This window comes from Nannospalax galili, unplaced genomic scaffold, assembly GCF_000622305.1.
Source record: "Nannospalax galili isolate Female #2095 unplaced genomic scaffold, S.galili_v1.0 scaffold351, whole genome shotgun sequence".
NCBI classification, from domain to species: domain Eukaryota; kingdom Metazoa; phylum Chordata; class Mammalia; order Rodentia; family Spalacidae; genus Nannospalax; species Nannospalax galili.
In genome coordinates this window covers 3206571-3222064 of record NW_008330327.1, presented here as the reverse complement: position 1 = coordinate 3222064, position 15494 = coordinate 3206571, and the positions used below count along the sequence as shown (strand labels likewise).

The 15494-nt window shown below is 39.3% G+C and overlaps 2 protein-coding genes across 2 annotated transcripts in view; one reads left to right on the top strand and one right to left on the bottom strand.

Moving 5' to 3' along the window:
• Nucleotides 1-713: 713 nt before the first annotated feature.
• Nucleotides 714-4515, bottom strand: Serp1 (stress associated endoplasmic reticulum protein 1). The gene is made up of 3 exons (XM_008844988.3): nt 4128-4515; nt 3863-3938; nt 714-2631 (listed from the first exon to the last, which is right to left on the bottom strand). Exons 1-3 carry the CDS (start codon nt 4209-4211, stop codon nt 2591-2593), a joined length of 201 nt encoding a protein of 66 aa, XP_008843210.1. The 5' UTR covers nt 4212-4515; the 3' UTR covers nt 714-2590.
• Nucleotides 4516-4633: 118 nt separating this feature from the next.
• Nucleotides 4634-15494, top strand: part of Eif2a (eukaryotic translation initiation factor 2A) — a gene marked incomplete in the record, with an annotated part of 28691 nt that continues 17830 nt past the window's right edge. The window contains 3 exon segments of the mRNA XM_008844976.3: nt 4634-4830; nt 9553-9622; nt 14114-14188. Of these exon segments, the coding sequence (XP_008843198.2) occupies nt 4779-4830; nt 9553-9622; nt 14114-14188 (197 nt within the window).

Below are 15494 nucleotides of genomic sequence, written 5' to 3'. Positions count from 1 at the left end.
AATATACAAAGTCAATTTGCTATTGAAGTCAATCCCTATTCCTGACAAGGGGGGGGGAAGGCAAATCAAACTCAGCAACAATTTCTGAATGGAGCAACTGACCGTATTCTAAGTTTTACAGATGCCAAGCACAATGATTTGTTGGTAGACCTGGTACTAAGCCCTAAAACCAAACTGCTCTGCGTGGTAGTCCTTTGTATTCAAAAGTACACCAGTCATCTCAGGAAGCACGGCCCTACAGTTGAATATACAGGTGTACATTTCTTTAATGTAGTCCATTACATTATGCATCCTGTTACAATGAAAATCTTGTGTTACTTGGAAGCCTACTTTATTTCCAGCAACATTATATACAACTAAGCACATACAATGCAATGATTAACAACTCCTTAAAAATGTTAGAGCTAAATCACTAAGAGTAACTGGGTAATTTTCACGCTGTGCTCAACATTAGATAACACATAAAAATGTAAGTAGGACACAGATTTCAAAGATGTGCTTTTTTCTTTGAACCAGCCTTGGATAATAATATATCGTCAATGAAGAAGTTAATTCGTTTTGTTTTCACACATTTCTCTTCCTGCATCTCCGGTTACAGACCTCACACATGTGCCTTTGGATACTAAGCATTCTTTAAGATAAGTTCCTATTAACTATTAAAAGTACACTCAAATAATAAGTGTGCAAAATCATTGTCTTTTACAACAAAACCATCAAATATTCAGGGAACTTTATTTTAAACCATAAATCAAACAGACACAGCTTTCATTTACCCAAACATGCATAGTCCAACCTGAACATAAAATGCACTCAATTGGCAAGTTACACACAGGATACAAAGGGAATGCAATTTTACAAATGTAAAATGATTGCCAGCTACAGTAACTTAACAAATTAATCAAAAGTCTGTATGTTTGTTTAAAAGACAAAAATACCTTAAAGCCAATTATCTATAGTAAACTGAGGGAAGTCTGATAATGGAATGATTTGATTCAAAGCAAATAAGGCACCTATTATAAATTTAGAGTAATAGCTTTCATTTTAAAAGTCAGAGTAAAATAGAATTAGTTGACCAAAACTTGCTTCAAAGAGGGAAGGAAGGACAGGGAGGTTTGATTGACTGAGTGAAAGGCAGGTACCAAGTCAGTCATGAAGCTGCAGACACAGGTCAGCTCTCTTCCTGTCCCAGGACTTGCGTCCTGTGCGTCTTTACCTCTCCTTTCCTTTGCTCCACATGAGGGGATGAGTCCCCTGTGAGGTTTATACTGTTTATAGACTAGGTAGTAAATTTCCCTTCTGTTCCTTTGAAAACAGCTTATTTCAAGAGACATCCTGAGGCAATTAACAAAGCAAACGTAAGCAGGCTTCTTCCAATTCATTAATACAGTGCTCAGCTTTTTGCACCAAGTTATGGCTAAGTATATAAACAGCCAATACTTACAGAAACAGCACTAGAAAAACCCAAAACCTGCCTCATCACCCTCACCTTACTACTAGAAAGGAGACTTGATCAATCATAACCTACAAAAAAAACCATACAAAGGAAGACTAGACTGATTCTCATCAGTAAATCCATTTAATTCCAAATGCCACTTTAGATTGACATAGCTAGTATGCTAAGGGCGTTTCAATCAGAAATCTGGAAGAAACAATTTCCATACCATGTGCAACTTTTTAGTAGATGTGCCTTTCTGGTACTAAAAGTGCTACTAACATGCTAAGATGTCTCATGGCACACGGGATTCTACATGTTCGGATGAGGCATTTATTTCTTAAAGTATTTTTCCCTTAAATTTTGTCTAGTATAACAAACCTGAAAAATTAATTCTGGTGAATCAGTTTGACATACACAAACCTTCCCTGATTTCACCCCACTGTGATAGCCTTTCATGAAACTGCAGTCACTGATTAAGTTTCAAAATGCTAAAGCAAGTTTTTTTTAAATGGGACCTTAGGTTACTAATACTCATGTGAAGTTGAAGGTTGTGTAATAGAAACATTATCATTAAAACAGACAGAGCTATAAGCATCTCTGCTTATATTATGCCTTTGAAGCTTTTAAAAAACCATACGTGGATACAATTGTGGCAAAACTAGGCTGTGCGGTTGTCCATTTGTAAGCACCTTACTATGACCCTGTAATGGAGTGTGCTTTCCATTTGAGAGTAATAAAGTGCCTAGCTATAGAAAACCTTAAGATTCCAAATTTTAAATTAAGCTAATTGCATTTACACCTTAGGGTTAACAAAATCTATACCCTGTCTACACAGATTTAATCTAATTAACTATACTGTTTTAATAACCACATAAAACTCATTTTCTATTGAATGAGTAAGGTCTACTATTGGAACTTAATCATCAAATTTTATTGCTTTTTTCATATGGTGCTTTTGCAAGGCACTGTGGTATGGACTAGAAAACCTGGAATGACTGGTGAATAAACCTTGGAATGACACAGGAAGGATGATAGGAAGGAGTCATTCTGAGGCAGGATGATTTACTGAATTGTTTTTAACCAGGGTGTCAAACATCAGGAATGAGTTCAAGTTAAAATTCACAGGAGAATGGTAACATCTCAAGGTCAGTCACTTCACATGCCCATCCTGATACTTTGAATAATCTGGAAAATTGCTGTAAAGAGAAAGAGCAAATATTAAGATAAGCTTTGAACAAAACAGCCTGTCAACTGGAAAGTTGTCTATTAAGGTAGCTACAAAATCCAGAGTAACTGTATAATCATTTTCAAATGCTAATCTAACTTTATTGTAATAGGAAGTGAAGGAAAGTTTATCCCACTAAAACAATTAAATGTCTACAAATTATTATTGTCTTGTGGTACTTGGCATGGCACCCAGAGCTTCATGCATGCTGGTTAAATATGCCACAGTAAGGCTACATCCTGGACCCAAATTATTATTTCTCCAACAGGCTTCTTGAATTTTGGCTGTAGGTGTCCAACAGAGCTGCCAGATATGGTATTATTTTAGAAAGAACTCAAAAGCACCAAAGCAAACAAGCTTTTCTACCATAGACTTATTTTAGTTAATCTCTAAATAATTAAGTATCCTTAAAAGACTTGGCCTCCAATACATGTGTTTCTTCATTCTCACAAAGCTGAAATTCAATAATCTTTGGGTTATATAAACTGGTTAGCTCTTGGCCATTTATCAAGAAGGCTTCCCGTTGGTAAGTTTAGGAGAAAGACAAAGTAAAATGTTAAAGAGATAGCTCAGTTTTTGAATATAGAAAACAGAATCATCTGCCCCAACATTAACAGCTTATGTATTAAAACAATAAATGGAAAGACATTCTGTAATAGATTGTAGAGGTAAGATTCTATCACCGTAACAATAAGCTGCCTTGATAATTTTTCTTAACATGTCAAACTTAAAAAAATTTAAAAGCACTTGCCTCATACATTAAATTGCCAAACAAATATTTCCACTATAATCAATTCTTTTCACTAACTTTACTTTATAAAAGCTATCCAGTTTTTGATAAAAAGACCTTAGATTTGGGCCCAGTTCAATCAAGTTCTATTATCCACATGTACAAATGTCAAAGGTTTAGGCAAAGGAAGGGATAACAGGGTTGCAAATCATTCTTATTCCAAGAGCTGTTGGATCTTAAATTTCTGCCAACTGGATCATTAGGAAGATCTGACCCCTTTTCTAATCTTGTGAGCGCACACATCGGGGTGGGAGAAGTTTCTGGGGCACCATCCTCGTTGGTACAATCTGATTCAGATGAAACAATTGGTGGAACTCTCGGCAGGTGGGCTGGGAACAACACCGGTAGGGCTCACACCACTGTGCGGTCACCACGTCATCCCAAACCAAGCGGAGCGCCCCCAAACACTTACCAGAGCCACAAACAACAAAAATGAAGAGAGCCAATAACCAGGGTCCTACTGACGCCTTCTCTTCGGGGGCATTTCTCTGCAAAAAGGAAAATCCAGTTTCAGAGGCAGAGAAAGCACTTGGATCCGGGGCTCCCACGGCCCGCACCCCAGGTCTGCAGCCCAGCACTGCAGCGCAGCTGGAGCCCGCACTCAGCCGGTCCGGGAGAACTGGCGGCGGGCCTCCGCCCCGGCGGCCGAAGGAGAGGGACGCCCGCTCCTCCCTTACCGAGGTCTTAGCGACGTTGCCGCGCTGGGTGATGTTCTTGCTGTGCTTCTCGTTGGCCATGCGGATCCTCTGCTTGGCGACCATCTTCGCGGCTCCACCTGCCCCAGGCCCCGCTCGGACACGCTCGCTCGCCGCTCCCGGGCCGCCGGGATGCTCGGCTCGTGGTGCCCGCACCGTCTACGGCCGCTGGGCCTGGATGGAGAGCGGGCGCGCAGCGCTGAGGGCCGGGGCGGCGGAGCTCGGAGGGCGCCGGAAGCGGAGCGGGCCGGGCGTTCTAGCGCCGCGGCTCTAGCGGCCGCCCGGAGCGTGGGGAAAAGGGGAAGGAAGAACAACCACCGCACAGACCAGCCCGCAGCCTTGAGCTACTCCGGTTCGGCTGCCAACGTCAGCACTCGCCCGGCTCCGCCCCGCGGAAGTGCAGAACTCCGCCCGCCGGAGAGCGAGGATGAGGGCGAGCGGCCGCCCCAGTCCGGCCCTTCCACTCTCGGCCGGGCGAGGACTCCGAGCTGCGCGTGCGCGCTCGAAACCGGACGTGCACCCCCGCCCGCCTCCCCCAGGCCGGTGGCCCCGGAAACAGCCACTAGCAGTCTCCACGCTTCAGGAGACGTGTAGTGGCCGGGTTCGGCCTTCGTTGAACTCTCACCCCAGCGCATGGGTTTCTTTTTCCGGGACAAGATGGCGCCGTCCACGCCGCTGTTGACAGGTGAGTTCCGAAAGCAAGAGATGCTGTCCTCCGAGGGGTTGATCTTTGGGTCGTTCCCCTGGAGAACCGCCTGGCCGGTCTAGGGTTCCGAGTCTCCCTTTCTCGTGGTTTGCGGAAGGGCCAGCCTGCCTTTGGACTTTCTTGGCAATAGTGTACCAATAGGAAGTAAAGCCTCTGTCTGGTAGTCCCTCCCGTGTGTTCATCCGTCGTTCTTCATCTTCCACAGGAATACAAGATGAGAAAAAGAAAGTTCTAGTTAGGTTTGTGATTTCTGGCTTGCAAAATTGGTGTTGCTTGGACCCCTCTTAAGTCCTCTGCCTCTCCAATAAAAGATGAACACTTGACTCCACACGTTTAAGACGGCTGGGACTTTAGTGATTACAAATTCTGTGCGCCCGGTTTTAATGACGTTTGTAGGACTGACAGGTTTCCCGAAGAAGGTGAGCAGCCAGCATGGTAGTGTCTACGCAAAAGCGGAACTCTCACTTCAAAGGGGATAAGAGTTTATTCTGGAGCCAAATGCGTGACCATGGCTTGGGAACACAGATTCAGGTTACCACAAATTCCGAGTCCCAGCGTGGTAACAGTTACGTTTTTATAGTAACAGAACAAAGAAAAGTCATAAATCAAGACACTTTTCAAATACCTTAGTGAATACATTTAGTAGGCAGGTCATGGCAAAGCCAGGGGGTTTCTACTAAAGGTCTCAGATGCTATCTGATAACAGTTAGCTTTTTGATCGGTGAGATCCGGTGGCCTGCTAAGTTAATACATTTTATTAGTCGCAACAAGAATGTTAATTCAGAAACAGATGTAGGCAGTGTTTGGCTATTTATGGAGTTAAAGATATCCTCAGATAATCTGTGAATAGGCTCCAGACCTGCAACATTCCAGACACCCCACAATCTCCAGAGTGCTAAACAGCTGGTGAGCCTTGCAGGAAATCAGTCCAAGGTGCAGGAGTTCTTCTAGGAACTTTCCTTCATAGTAGTGATATTCTAATCTTTAGAGTCGAAACAGTTGTGAGCATTTTAGAAGGAGAACATTAGAAGACACCCCCCCCCCAAGAATTTAAAGCTGAGACAGTTTGTAGTACTTTGAAAAAAATAAACAAGCCTTCACCAATGTCTGGAAAGGTGCAGGACTAGGGTGTGACTTGAGTATGTGAGTGTTGTAAAGAGGAATTGAGAGAAAAAACTGGAAAGGAAAAAAGTCTTGACTCAGACTTGACATAGAAAAATGATGAAATCGTTAAGAGAAAACGCGACTTCTGAGAAGGGGGAGTTACAACCCTCTGAGACTGCAAAGCTTTTGCACTTCTTGCCATTGTCTTAAGATGGTTTAAGATCCATGCCTACTGTTCAATTAGATTACAATTTATTCACCAAATATTCATCAAATGGTAGCTGTAATTATTAGTGTGTGTGTGTGTATGCGCGTGAGTGTGTACTGCGTGTGTGTGCACATGCATGCATGCGTGTAAGGATCCTCAGGCCAGAGGATCCCCTGAAACTGGAGTTCCAGTCGTATTGAGAAACCCCCAAGTGAATGCTGGCAACTGAACTGGAGTCCTCTGGCAGTAAGTGCTTTTTAACAGCTGAGCCCTGTCTCCAGCCCTCTGAGGTTTAAATGGCATAATTATGTAATTAAGTAACTTGTTTCTCTAGTTTCATAAAGATAACTTTGTTTCTTAGATTTTTAAAATTTATTTATTTATTTATTTTTTTGGTCTTTTTTGAGACAGGGTCTCCCGGTAGCCCCAGCTGTCCTGAAACTTAGTATGTAGACCAGGCTGGTCTTGAACTCACAGAGATCCGTCTGCCTCCCAAGTGCTGGGATTAAAGGCATGTGCCACCACGCGCAGCTGTTTCTTAGAATTTTTAATATTAAATGATTATTTGAACTCCAATAAAAAATTAGTAATTAAAAAAATCCATTAAATGTTCTTCCCTTTTCAGACATGTAAATCTTAGCTCTTATGGATGAGTTTATAATCTTGGGCTAGCTCTTGGCATTATTGCCACCTCATTTTATTTTGTGATCCATCAATACTGAACCATTTACTAAATTCCTTTAAACAATCTGTTCATTTTTCTTACTATTTTAGGGTTTTATTTTAGGGTTTTCTGTCTGCCTTAGTTTGGAATATAGGTCTGAAATACAAAGTTTAGAAAAAGAAACCCTACTGGTTGTCCAGAATACTGAGTTCCCACCATATTGCTGCTACTTTTGTGACTTCTGGGGTATAACTGCTGCCTTAATAATGAACGGAAACCTTGAAATTTCTAGAAGTAAACTTGGTAGGTGATAATAGCAAAATCACAAATACAGAGGACCAGTGCTACCTCTTTGAAGTGTCGGAGCTTAGGTAGTGAGGTAGTTGAGGTGAGCTAGGGAAATGTTTTTAGTCAAAGCACGTATGCTTGGGCCAGGAGTGAGGGTAACCAAGTAGCTGGATTGCATCTGTTTCTAATTACATTGCAGCTTTATTGGGACTGCACTGACAATGTCCCATTTTGCTATTTTAGACCTATCTGTAAATTCTCAAAAAGTGCTCTTAGTGCCTTAGAGTCTACTATACCTTTGTAAGAGTAACCTTATCCAGGCAGAATTTCTATATAATGTACAAATAAGGTATCATAATAAACTGCCTAATTAGAAAAATTCATTTTTGATTCATCCCTCTGATGTTTATTAATATGTTAATTATGTTGGGGATAGTGGCACACACTTTTGATCTCAGCACCCACACCTTTAATCCCAGCACTTAGGAGGCAGAGGCAGGTGGATCTCTTTGAGTTCAAGGCCAGCCGGGTCTATATAGTAAGTTCTAGACCAGCCAGGGCTACATAGTGAGACTCTAGCTCTAAAAAACAAAACAAAAGTTAATTACAATATAGGTCAAAATGACCTATTCTGCGTTCTACTATAGCATATGTAATATTCAGCAGATTATTGCTTTGGTGATAGAAACTAGTATTGCTTTGCCTGTGAGGTAGCAGAATTTTAATGCTGTAAAGAAACTATAGGGCTGTAGATTATATATATATATATTATATCCTCACCTTAACTTATATAAGGCCCTGGGTTGGTTACCAGCAACAGCACCATCACCACCACCCCAAAAGAAGGAAAGAAAACAAGGTCCTCAAACCTTCGTAGTTTTTAAATCTAGGACATTTTCTGACACAGATTCATTATAAACTTCATTATAGGTTTTTAGAATGGGTATCATCAGTGTTTAAATCAAATTGTAGCAGATCAAACTGGCCTCAAATTATGTGCACCTGCCTCAGTCTCCTGAGTAGTGGGATCATAGTGTACCACCACGCCTAGCTTGAAATTGTTTTGGATACAGTGATGGATTGTGTTTTGTTTTGTTTTGTTTTGTTTTAAATCCCTAATGCTCAGCACACAGTGGAGGCACACAGGAGCCACAGCATATAGTATTATAAATCATTGTGTATGAAGTTTGGATTTTGAAATGTTGAAATGTACAAAGCCAGTTGGCTAGGTTCCATTCTATTCTATGGTAGCAATGGGGTGATTATCTTCCCAAAATGGCCTAACTAATGTTCTACATAGGAGAAAGTGACATCCAGCTGTAGCTTACAAATGTCTAACAACCTTTCTGTTAAGTAATATACTTAATGATTTATTTTCTGTCTCCTCACTGATTGGAAGCTCCATAAAGATGCAGATATTGTCTTGTTCATTAGTTCCTTTACTTTTATTCTAACTATAAATTATTTCCTGTTCTTTGGGATGGTCCAACACCTGAAATTTGAGCCAGTTCATTTTTAGGCAGAATAACAATGTTCTGGTAACTGTCTCTTAACAGTTCTTGGGAAAGAAAGTAAAGGATCAGAATTGGAGCTTAGGTCACCCCCATCTACTAACTTTGTTGCTTTCCTAGCAACCAAGAGAAGGGTAGAAGATTATGAATAAGTAGCAGAAACAGAAACATGTGATGGTAGCCATGGACCTCAGTTAAACTTCCTTCTCTTCAGTGTTTAAAGTAGTGTAGCCAGCAAGAATTCTAGCTGATAAGATAACAGCCCACTGCTAAGTCCTGTTAATTTCCCCTGAATACTACACCCTAATCCAGCTTTCATCTCTTCTACTCTACTGTGGTCCAGATTTGCATAATCTCCCATGGGACTGCTACAGGAGCATTGGATGTTTCTCCACATCCTCTCTAAGTCCATCCCATTTATTCATTCATTTTCTACATTGTGTCAGCTTGACCTTTTCAAAATGCAAATCTGGTTTTAACAATCTACTTAAAACTCTTGAGATTGTATTCTTAAAATACAGACCAATGTTTCTTAGACCTCAATATTCTTCTAGGTCTGAGCCTGGTTTCTTTTCCCACTTTAGCCACACATGCCTTTTTTTCCATCTTCTCTGATGCCATTTCCTTTGCCGTGGATTTGAACTTGTTACTCTTCTCTTCATTCAGCCCTATTCAGTTAAGTTCCTGCCATTTCAATTGTAACACAGTTGCTTTTTTGATGATGATAGTGTTTCAAAGTTTTTTAAGTGCATATTTATTTCTATGCAGGTATATGGTTTTTGTGTAAGAATAAGAAAATGCACTTTTACTATTCTGTCGTACGAGGATCTTATTAATATTTTGAAAGCCTTTTGCTTTTTAGTAACATTCAAAAATATAACAGTATTAGCAAAGTAACCAAGGTTCTTTCCATTGTGTTTCTTCAGTCCGTGGATCAGAAGGACTGTACATGGTGAATGGACCACCTCATTTCACAGAGAGCACAGTGCTTCCGAGGTATGGCCTATCTTAGTGAATGGTGTATAGGAAATACACAATGCGTTCCAAATGGTTTTTGTTTGTGACACATACTTTTTAAAGATTTATTATTTCATGTGTACACGTTTTTTGCCTCCATGTATTTAAGTGTACCACAAAGTGCCCGTGGAGGCCAGAAGAGGCCATCAGATCTCCTGGTACTGAAGTTACAGACATGTAGGTCTTGGGAATCAAACCCAGAACCTCAGCAAGAGCAGCAAGTGCTCTTAACTGTTGCACCATCCCTCCAGCCCCCGATGAAATATTTTGAACAAGAAAGAAAAAGAACAAATAAGCTAGTTTCTTGGGACATTTTATTAGCAAGATGGAAAGAACAGTCAGGCATGGCAGTGCACACTTTTAATCCTGGCACTCCAGAGGGAAAGGAAGGTGGATCTCTGTGAGGTTGAAGTCAGCCAGGTCTACATAGTAAGTTCCAGGCCAGCTGAATAGTGAGGCCCTGTCTTTTTTTTTTTAAGGGGGGGGGGGGGGGAGGGATGGCTCAGCAGTTAAGAACACTGGTTGTTCTTGTAGAAGACCCAGGTTTGAATCCCAGCACCCACATGGCAGCTAATAACTGTCCATAACTCCAGTCCCAGGGGATCCAACAGCCTCTTCTGACCTCCGCCGGCAGGTGCACTTACCTACATGCAGGCAATACATGCATACACATAAAATAAAAATAATTTAAAAAAAGAAAAAAAGAATACATATTCTTTATTAAGAAAAACAATCTTCAGATTTGAAAACGAACGGCTTAGCAAGGAAAACTATAGATGTTAGTGTACTTGAGCTTGAGCTTTTTGATAGGAAATCTTTATTTACAGAATGAGAAAAGCTTTCAAATGTGATAGTCAAATCACTACTAGTAATCTTCATGATATCAGAAGATGGAAGTTCCTTAAAAAGGAAGGGAATAGAATATATGCGCATAATATGTATCAGAATAAATATATGTTTCCAAGAAAGAAACTATAAAATGTTAAACCAAAACTGAATAAAAATGTAATCTATAATGGCAGACAGAGTTATAGGATTCAGGAGACCTATCTCTGAATGAACTTTGTTATAAATATAGTTTTGACGTTGGTCCATATGATTTTAAATAATAAAAATAAGATGACAGCCAGGTATGATGGCATATGCCAGGCAGAGGCGGATCTTTTTGAGTTCAAGGCCAGCCTGGTCTACATAGTGAATTCCAGGCCAACTCGGGCTACAGGGAGACTCTGTCTCAAAAGGACCAAAATAATAATAATAAAGTGACTAAGTGAAGTAAATGAATTTAGCTTATAATGAGGTGGTGGTATAATCATATGAAGACCCACAAAATTCTTGAATACATTTAATAGTTTTATTGTCAACAAAGAACTGTTATTGTCATTTGAAGCTATTGTAGAATAAAGCAAATAATTCTGCTAGCTTTCTGTTGCTGTGACCAGAATATGTAAGAAAACAAAGGGAGGTGTTTCTTTAGGGCTTCAGCCCATGGTTGCACATGGGCAGAGCATAATGGTGGCTTTCTCCACCTTGAGGAGGACTGGAAGTAGAACTGCACAGTAGTAGGACTCAGCCAGGGCAAGATACAGCTCCCAAGCAGAAGCCGCCAGGGACCTTCCTCCAACCAGACTCCAGCTTCCACAGTTTGCACCTTCAGATTTTGAGACCGTCAATAAATAGGTTAAACCATTTTTTAGATAGAAACCCTCATGAACACACTCTCATGTACACACCCCAAGGTTTGCTTCTAGACTAATCTTCTAGACTTTTCTCAGTCCAGTCATGATAATTGTATGAATTTAAGGATAAAATAAGAGTAAAGAGAGAGACTTGCTCATATGAGCTCATGATTTCTTCTTATAAAAGCATTTGTGGGACTGGAGAGATGGCTCAGCAGTTAAGAGCACTTACTTGCTATTGCAGAGGACTTGGGTTCAATTCTCAGCACCTAGCATGACTGCTTAAAACATTATGCCATCCATAATTCCATTTCCAGGGAATCTGATGTCCTTCTGGCCTCCACAGGGACCAGGCATGCAACTGGTGTATAAAAATGTATGTAGGCAAACATTCATGCACATAAAATAAAAATAAATAAAATCTTTTAAAAGAAGGGAGAGATTGAGGTTATAGCTCAGTGGTAGAGCACTTGTTTAGCATATATCAGACACTGAGTTCAGTTTCAGTACTGGAAAAATAAGCAAACAAAAACCAAAAAAGAAGCCAGGTGTGGTGGCACACACCTTTAATCCCAGCACTGGGAGGCAGAGACAGGAGGATCTCTGTGAGTTCAAGGCCAGCCTGGCCTCCATTAGCGAATCCAGGCCAGCTGTGGCTACAGGGAGACCTTGTCTCAAAAAGACCAAAAAAATTAAATAAAATAAAACCAAAAAAGAAACCCAAATCCAATTCAAGTCCTGGGCATTAGATGATAGGAAGAAGCTATTTTGCCAGGCATGGTAGCACATACCTTTAATCCCAGCACTTGGGAGGCAGAGGCAGGTGGATCTCTGTGAAATGAGGCCAGCTGGGGCTAAAGGGAAACCTGTCTCAAAAAGACCAAAGATCAAAGGAAAAAAAAAGTTATGTGAGATAAAATGGCATAGCTGTGATTACAGTGTTTTTAAAATGTCCTTATCAGTGGAGCATATTGAAGTATACACATAAAATGATATGACATTTGATATTTTTGTTAATTCTTGTATTAAAAATAAAATTTGAGACGAAATGAATAAAATTGGTTTTAAGTTAACATTAGATTATCATAGTTTTCTATATTTTTTACACACTTAAAGTTTTTTGTTTAAAAACTTAGACCAAAACATGTGAGAGGCAGAGGCAAGTGGATCTCTGTGAGTTTAAGGCCAGCCTGGCCTACAAAACAAGTTCCAGGCTAGCCAGCGCTACATGGTAAGACCCTGACTTTTTTTTTTTAAAGGGGGGGGGGGCTGGAGAGATGGCTCAGCAGTTAAGAGCACTAACTGCTCTTGCCAGAGGACCTGGGTTCAATTCCCAGCACCCACATGGCAGCTATGAACCATCCTTAACTCCAGTTCCAGGGGAATCTAAAGCCCTCTTCTGACCTCCTCAGCATTGCATGACACGGGTGCACTCACATACATGCAGGCAATACACTCATACACATAAAATTAAAATAATAAAATATTTTAAAAAAACAAAACAAAACAAAAAACAAAGCCAGGCATAGTGGCGCATACCTTTAATCCCAGCACTTGGGAGGCAGAGGCCTCTCTGAGATCCAGGCCAGCTGGGGCTGCAGGGAGACCCTGTCTCAGAAAAGACAATAATAATAATAATAATTAATAAAAGAAAATGAGGTAAGCAGGTTTGAGTAGGTTGGAATAAGCTAAACCTGTGAGGAATTAATGAGAAAATTCTGTCTTAAGGCTTGGGAATGAGTTGCAACAGCACAGGATATCTTGTTTTACAGCGAGATTTTGTAAAAGTTCTGTTAACTATAAAGTGAGTATAAGCACCATTATTGAGTACAGAAGCAAAAGTCATCTGCAGATAAATTAATGCACAGATAGTGTCCCATTTCAAAAGGATGTGTTGGTTAGTTCCTGGTGCTTCTGGTGTCATTTAAAAGTTCTCATTTAATGTCATCACACAAGTAGACATGTACATGTGTTCTGAAGCACATTTTTGTCTGGGTCTTCATTGTTACTAGGAGATGTACTCATCATGAGCATCCGCAGGAGATACAGTACTTACAGTTTTGATTATGTTATAGAATATTGCCAACTAGTCAGATTTTAACAGATGCTACAGAATCCTTCATTTACTGTGATGATCCTTAAGTTGCTTTTATACATTGTCTCTACACAGGAGAAACTGATGAAGGTCTTTGTCTCTCAGATCCAGAGGCATTTTTAGTCACTCAGAGTATTCAGCCCACAGCTGTTGCCTCATGTAGGTAGTGTGGGTGCATTCTCTACAAAGTATCGGCTTATCCCTCAGCAGCTTAGAGATGACACCTAGTAACTTTCATAGTCAGCTTCCTTTCTTTGTTTTTTTGTTTTTGTTTTTGTTTTGCTTTGTTGGTTACTTACCAAAACATCTGTTTCTCAAGGTTTATATGCTGGCATGAAATCAATTTCCAGTGTACTTTACAGTAGTTGTTAACATTGTATTTTAAAAGATAAGTTATTTCAACATACTAAAGCATTTTGGAATGTTTTCCAAAATTTGTATCAATTCTTTGCCAGGCGTGGTGGCCCACACCTTTAATCCCAGCACTGGGGAGGCAGAGACAGCCAGATCTCTGTGAGTTCAAGGCCAGCCTGGTCTATATAGTTCCAGGACAGCTAGGGCTACAAGGAGACCCTGTCTCAAAAAGACCAAAAAAAGAAAAAGATTGTATCAATTCTTAATCATTGAATTAATGGATTATTTTCCTTTTTTTGGAAAAGTATTAATACCTATTTAAACTTTTTTTTTTTTTTTCAGGGAATCTGGAAAAAATTGCAAAGTCTATACCTTTAGTAAGGATGGGACCTTGTTTGCCTGGGGCAGTGGAGACAAGTTAGTGATCATCTATATAACATTTTATTTATGTGTGTCATGAGTATAAACATAACTGACGTGATTTGGACATCATTAATAAAATCCGTTTTTTATTGTCTTGTCTGGTGAGAGTGTTTTATGGATATGCCATAAATTATTTGAGTTCTGTGGTAACTTAGAATTAAAATTAACATGAGAAAAATGATTAATTTATTACTGAAGAGATTGAAAAGTTATTTTAAATAGTGCCCTAAGTTATTGGTTAAGGGTTCTTAAATTCTATACTAGCATTTAGAGAATAATTCTTTTTTCTTGCTTATCTTATACTTTTATTTTTGCTATTAAATTAATAACCACAGTAAGTATTGCTATTCTATTGTGTATTAAAAGTAATTATTCAAATGAGTTATTAGTATGGTTTATATTACAGAAATATCAGATTATAAAATTGGTCTTGCAAGAAAATAGTTATTTTCATTAAATGTTCATATTTTCTAAAAGCAGTCCTTTTTTTTTTTTAAAGAAAAATAATAAAATTTATTTTAAAATAGAATCTTGAAATAAAAAGAAACCAAAGCACATGTGTGGCTTGCAAGGCGGGTAGGACTAGAAGCAGGCTGGCCGGGCACAGGCTGGGAACAAAACACTTTGTTCTGTACCTCTGTGTGTCATTTGATTCAAGGCCCATGTGAATGCATCACCTATTTAAAACCAAACTAAATACAATTTTAACTTTGAAAAGCAGTCTTTTTAAATTTTCTATAAAGTCACTACATTTTATTTCATAGATCAAAGAAAATGTCCAAATATTTGTTGCTTTTCATTGCTGCTGTTATTTTTGTTGTATTTAATCATTTATTACACTGTTAGGCTTTTCAAAAGAGAAAAAATATATTATGAATTTGAAAAATACATTTAAATGTTGTTCCTTATAGTGGTAATGCATTCTGAAATCTTCGAAAGGTCAGGAAAAATACCTTTTTTTAATTAACTCTTAAAGAATATATATTAAGTTAGTTGATTCTCCTTTTATAACTATAGGTAACTGACAGGATTCATTTTTATAATTAAAAAGGTTAATCCCATTTCTTAAGTTACTGAATCCAACCAATAAGCTACTTGCAATTTATTAACAATATAATCACTTTGAGTCTTAGCCACAATGCTGACAGTCTTAATCATAACAACAAAGATAGAATACATGTTCTCAAATTTTATTTACTTCACTACAACCTGCTTATGGGTATTTCGGTTTTATTTTCTTTTAATCCATATTTTAATTTATACTGTTTGGAGTCTGTAGAAATTTACTGCTTACAGTGAT

Bases quoted from the DNA above. Each gene is read 5' to 3' on its own strand.
- Serp1 (XM_008844988.3), bottom strand. From the start codon at position 4,211: ATGGTCGCCAAGCAGAGGATCCGCATGGCCAACGAGAAGCACAGCAAG. The intron at 3,939-4,127 runs GTAAGGGAGGAG...TCCTTTTTGCAG, and splicing joins GCAACGTCGCTAAGACCTCG to AGAAATGCCCCCGAAGAGAA. The intron at 2,632-3,862 runs GTAAGTGTTTGG...TTCTCTTTACAG, and splicing joins TTTTGTTGTTTGTGGCTCTG to CAATTTTCCAGATTATTCAA.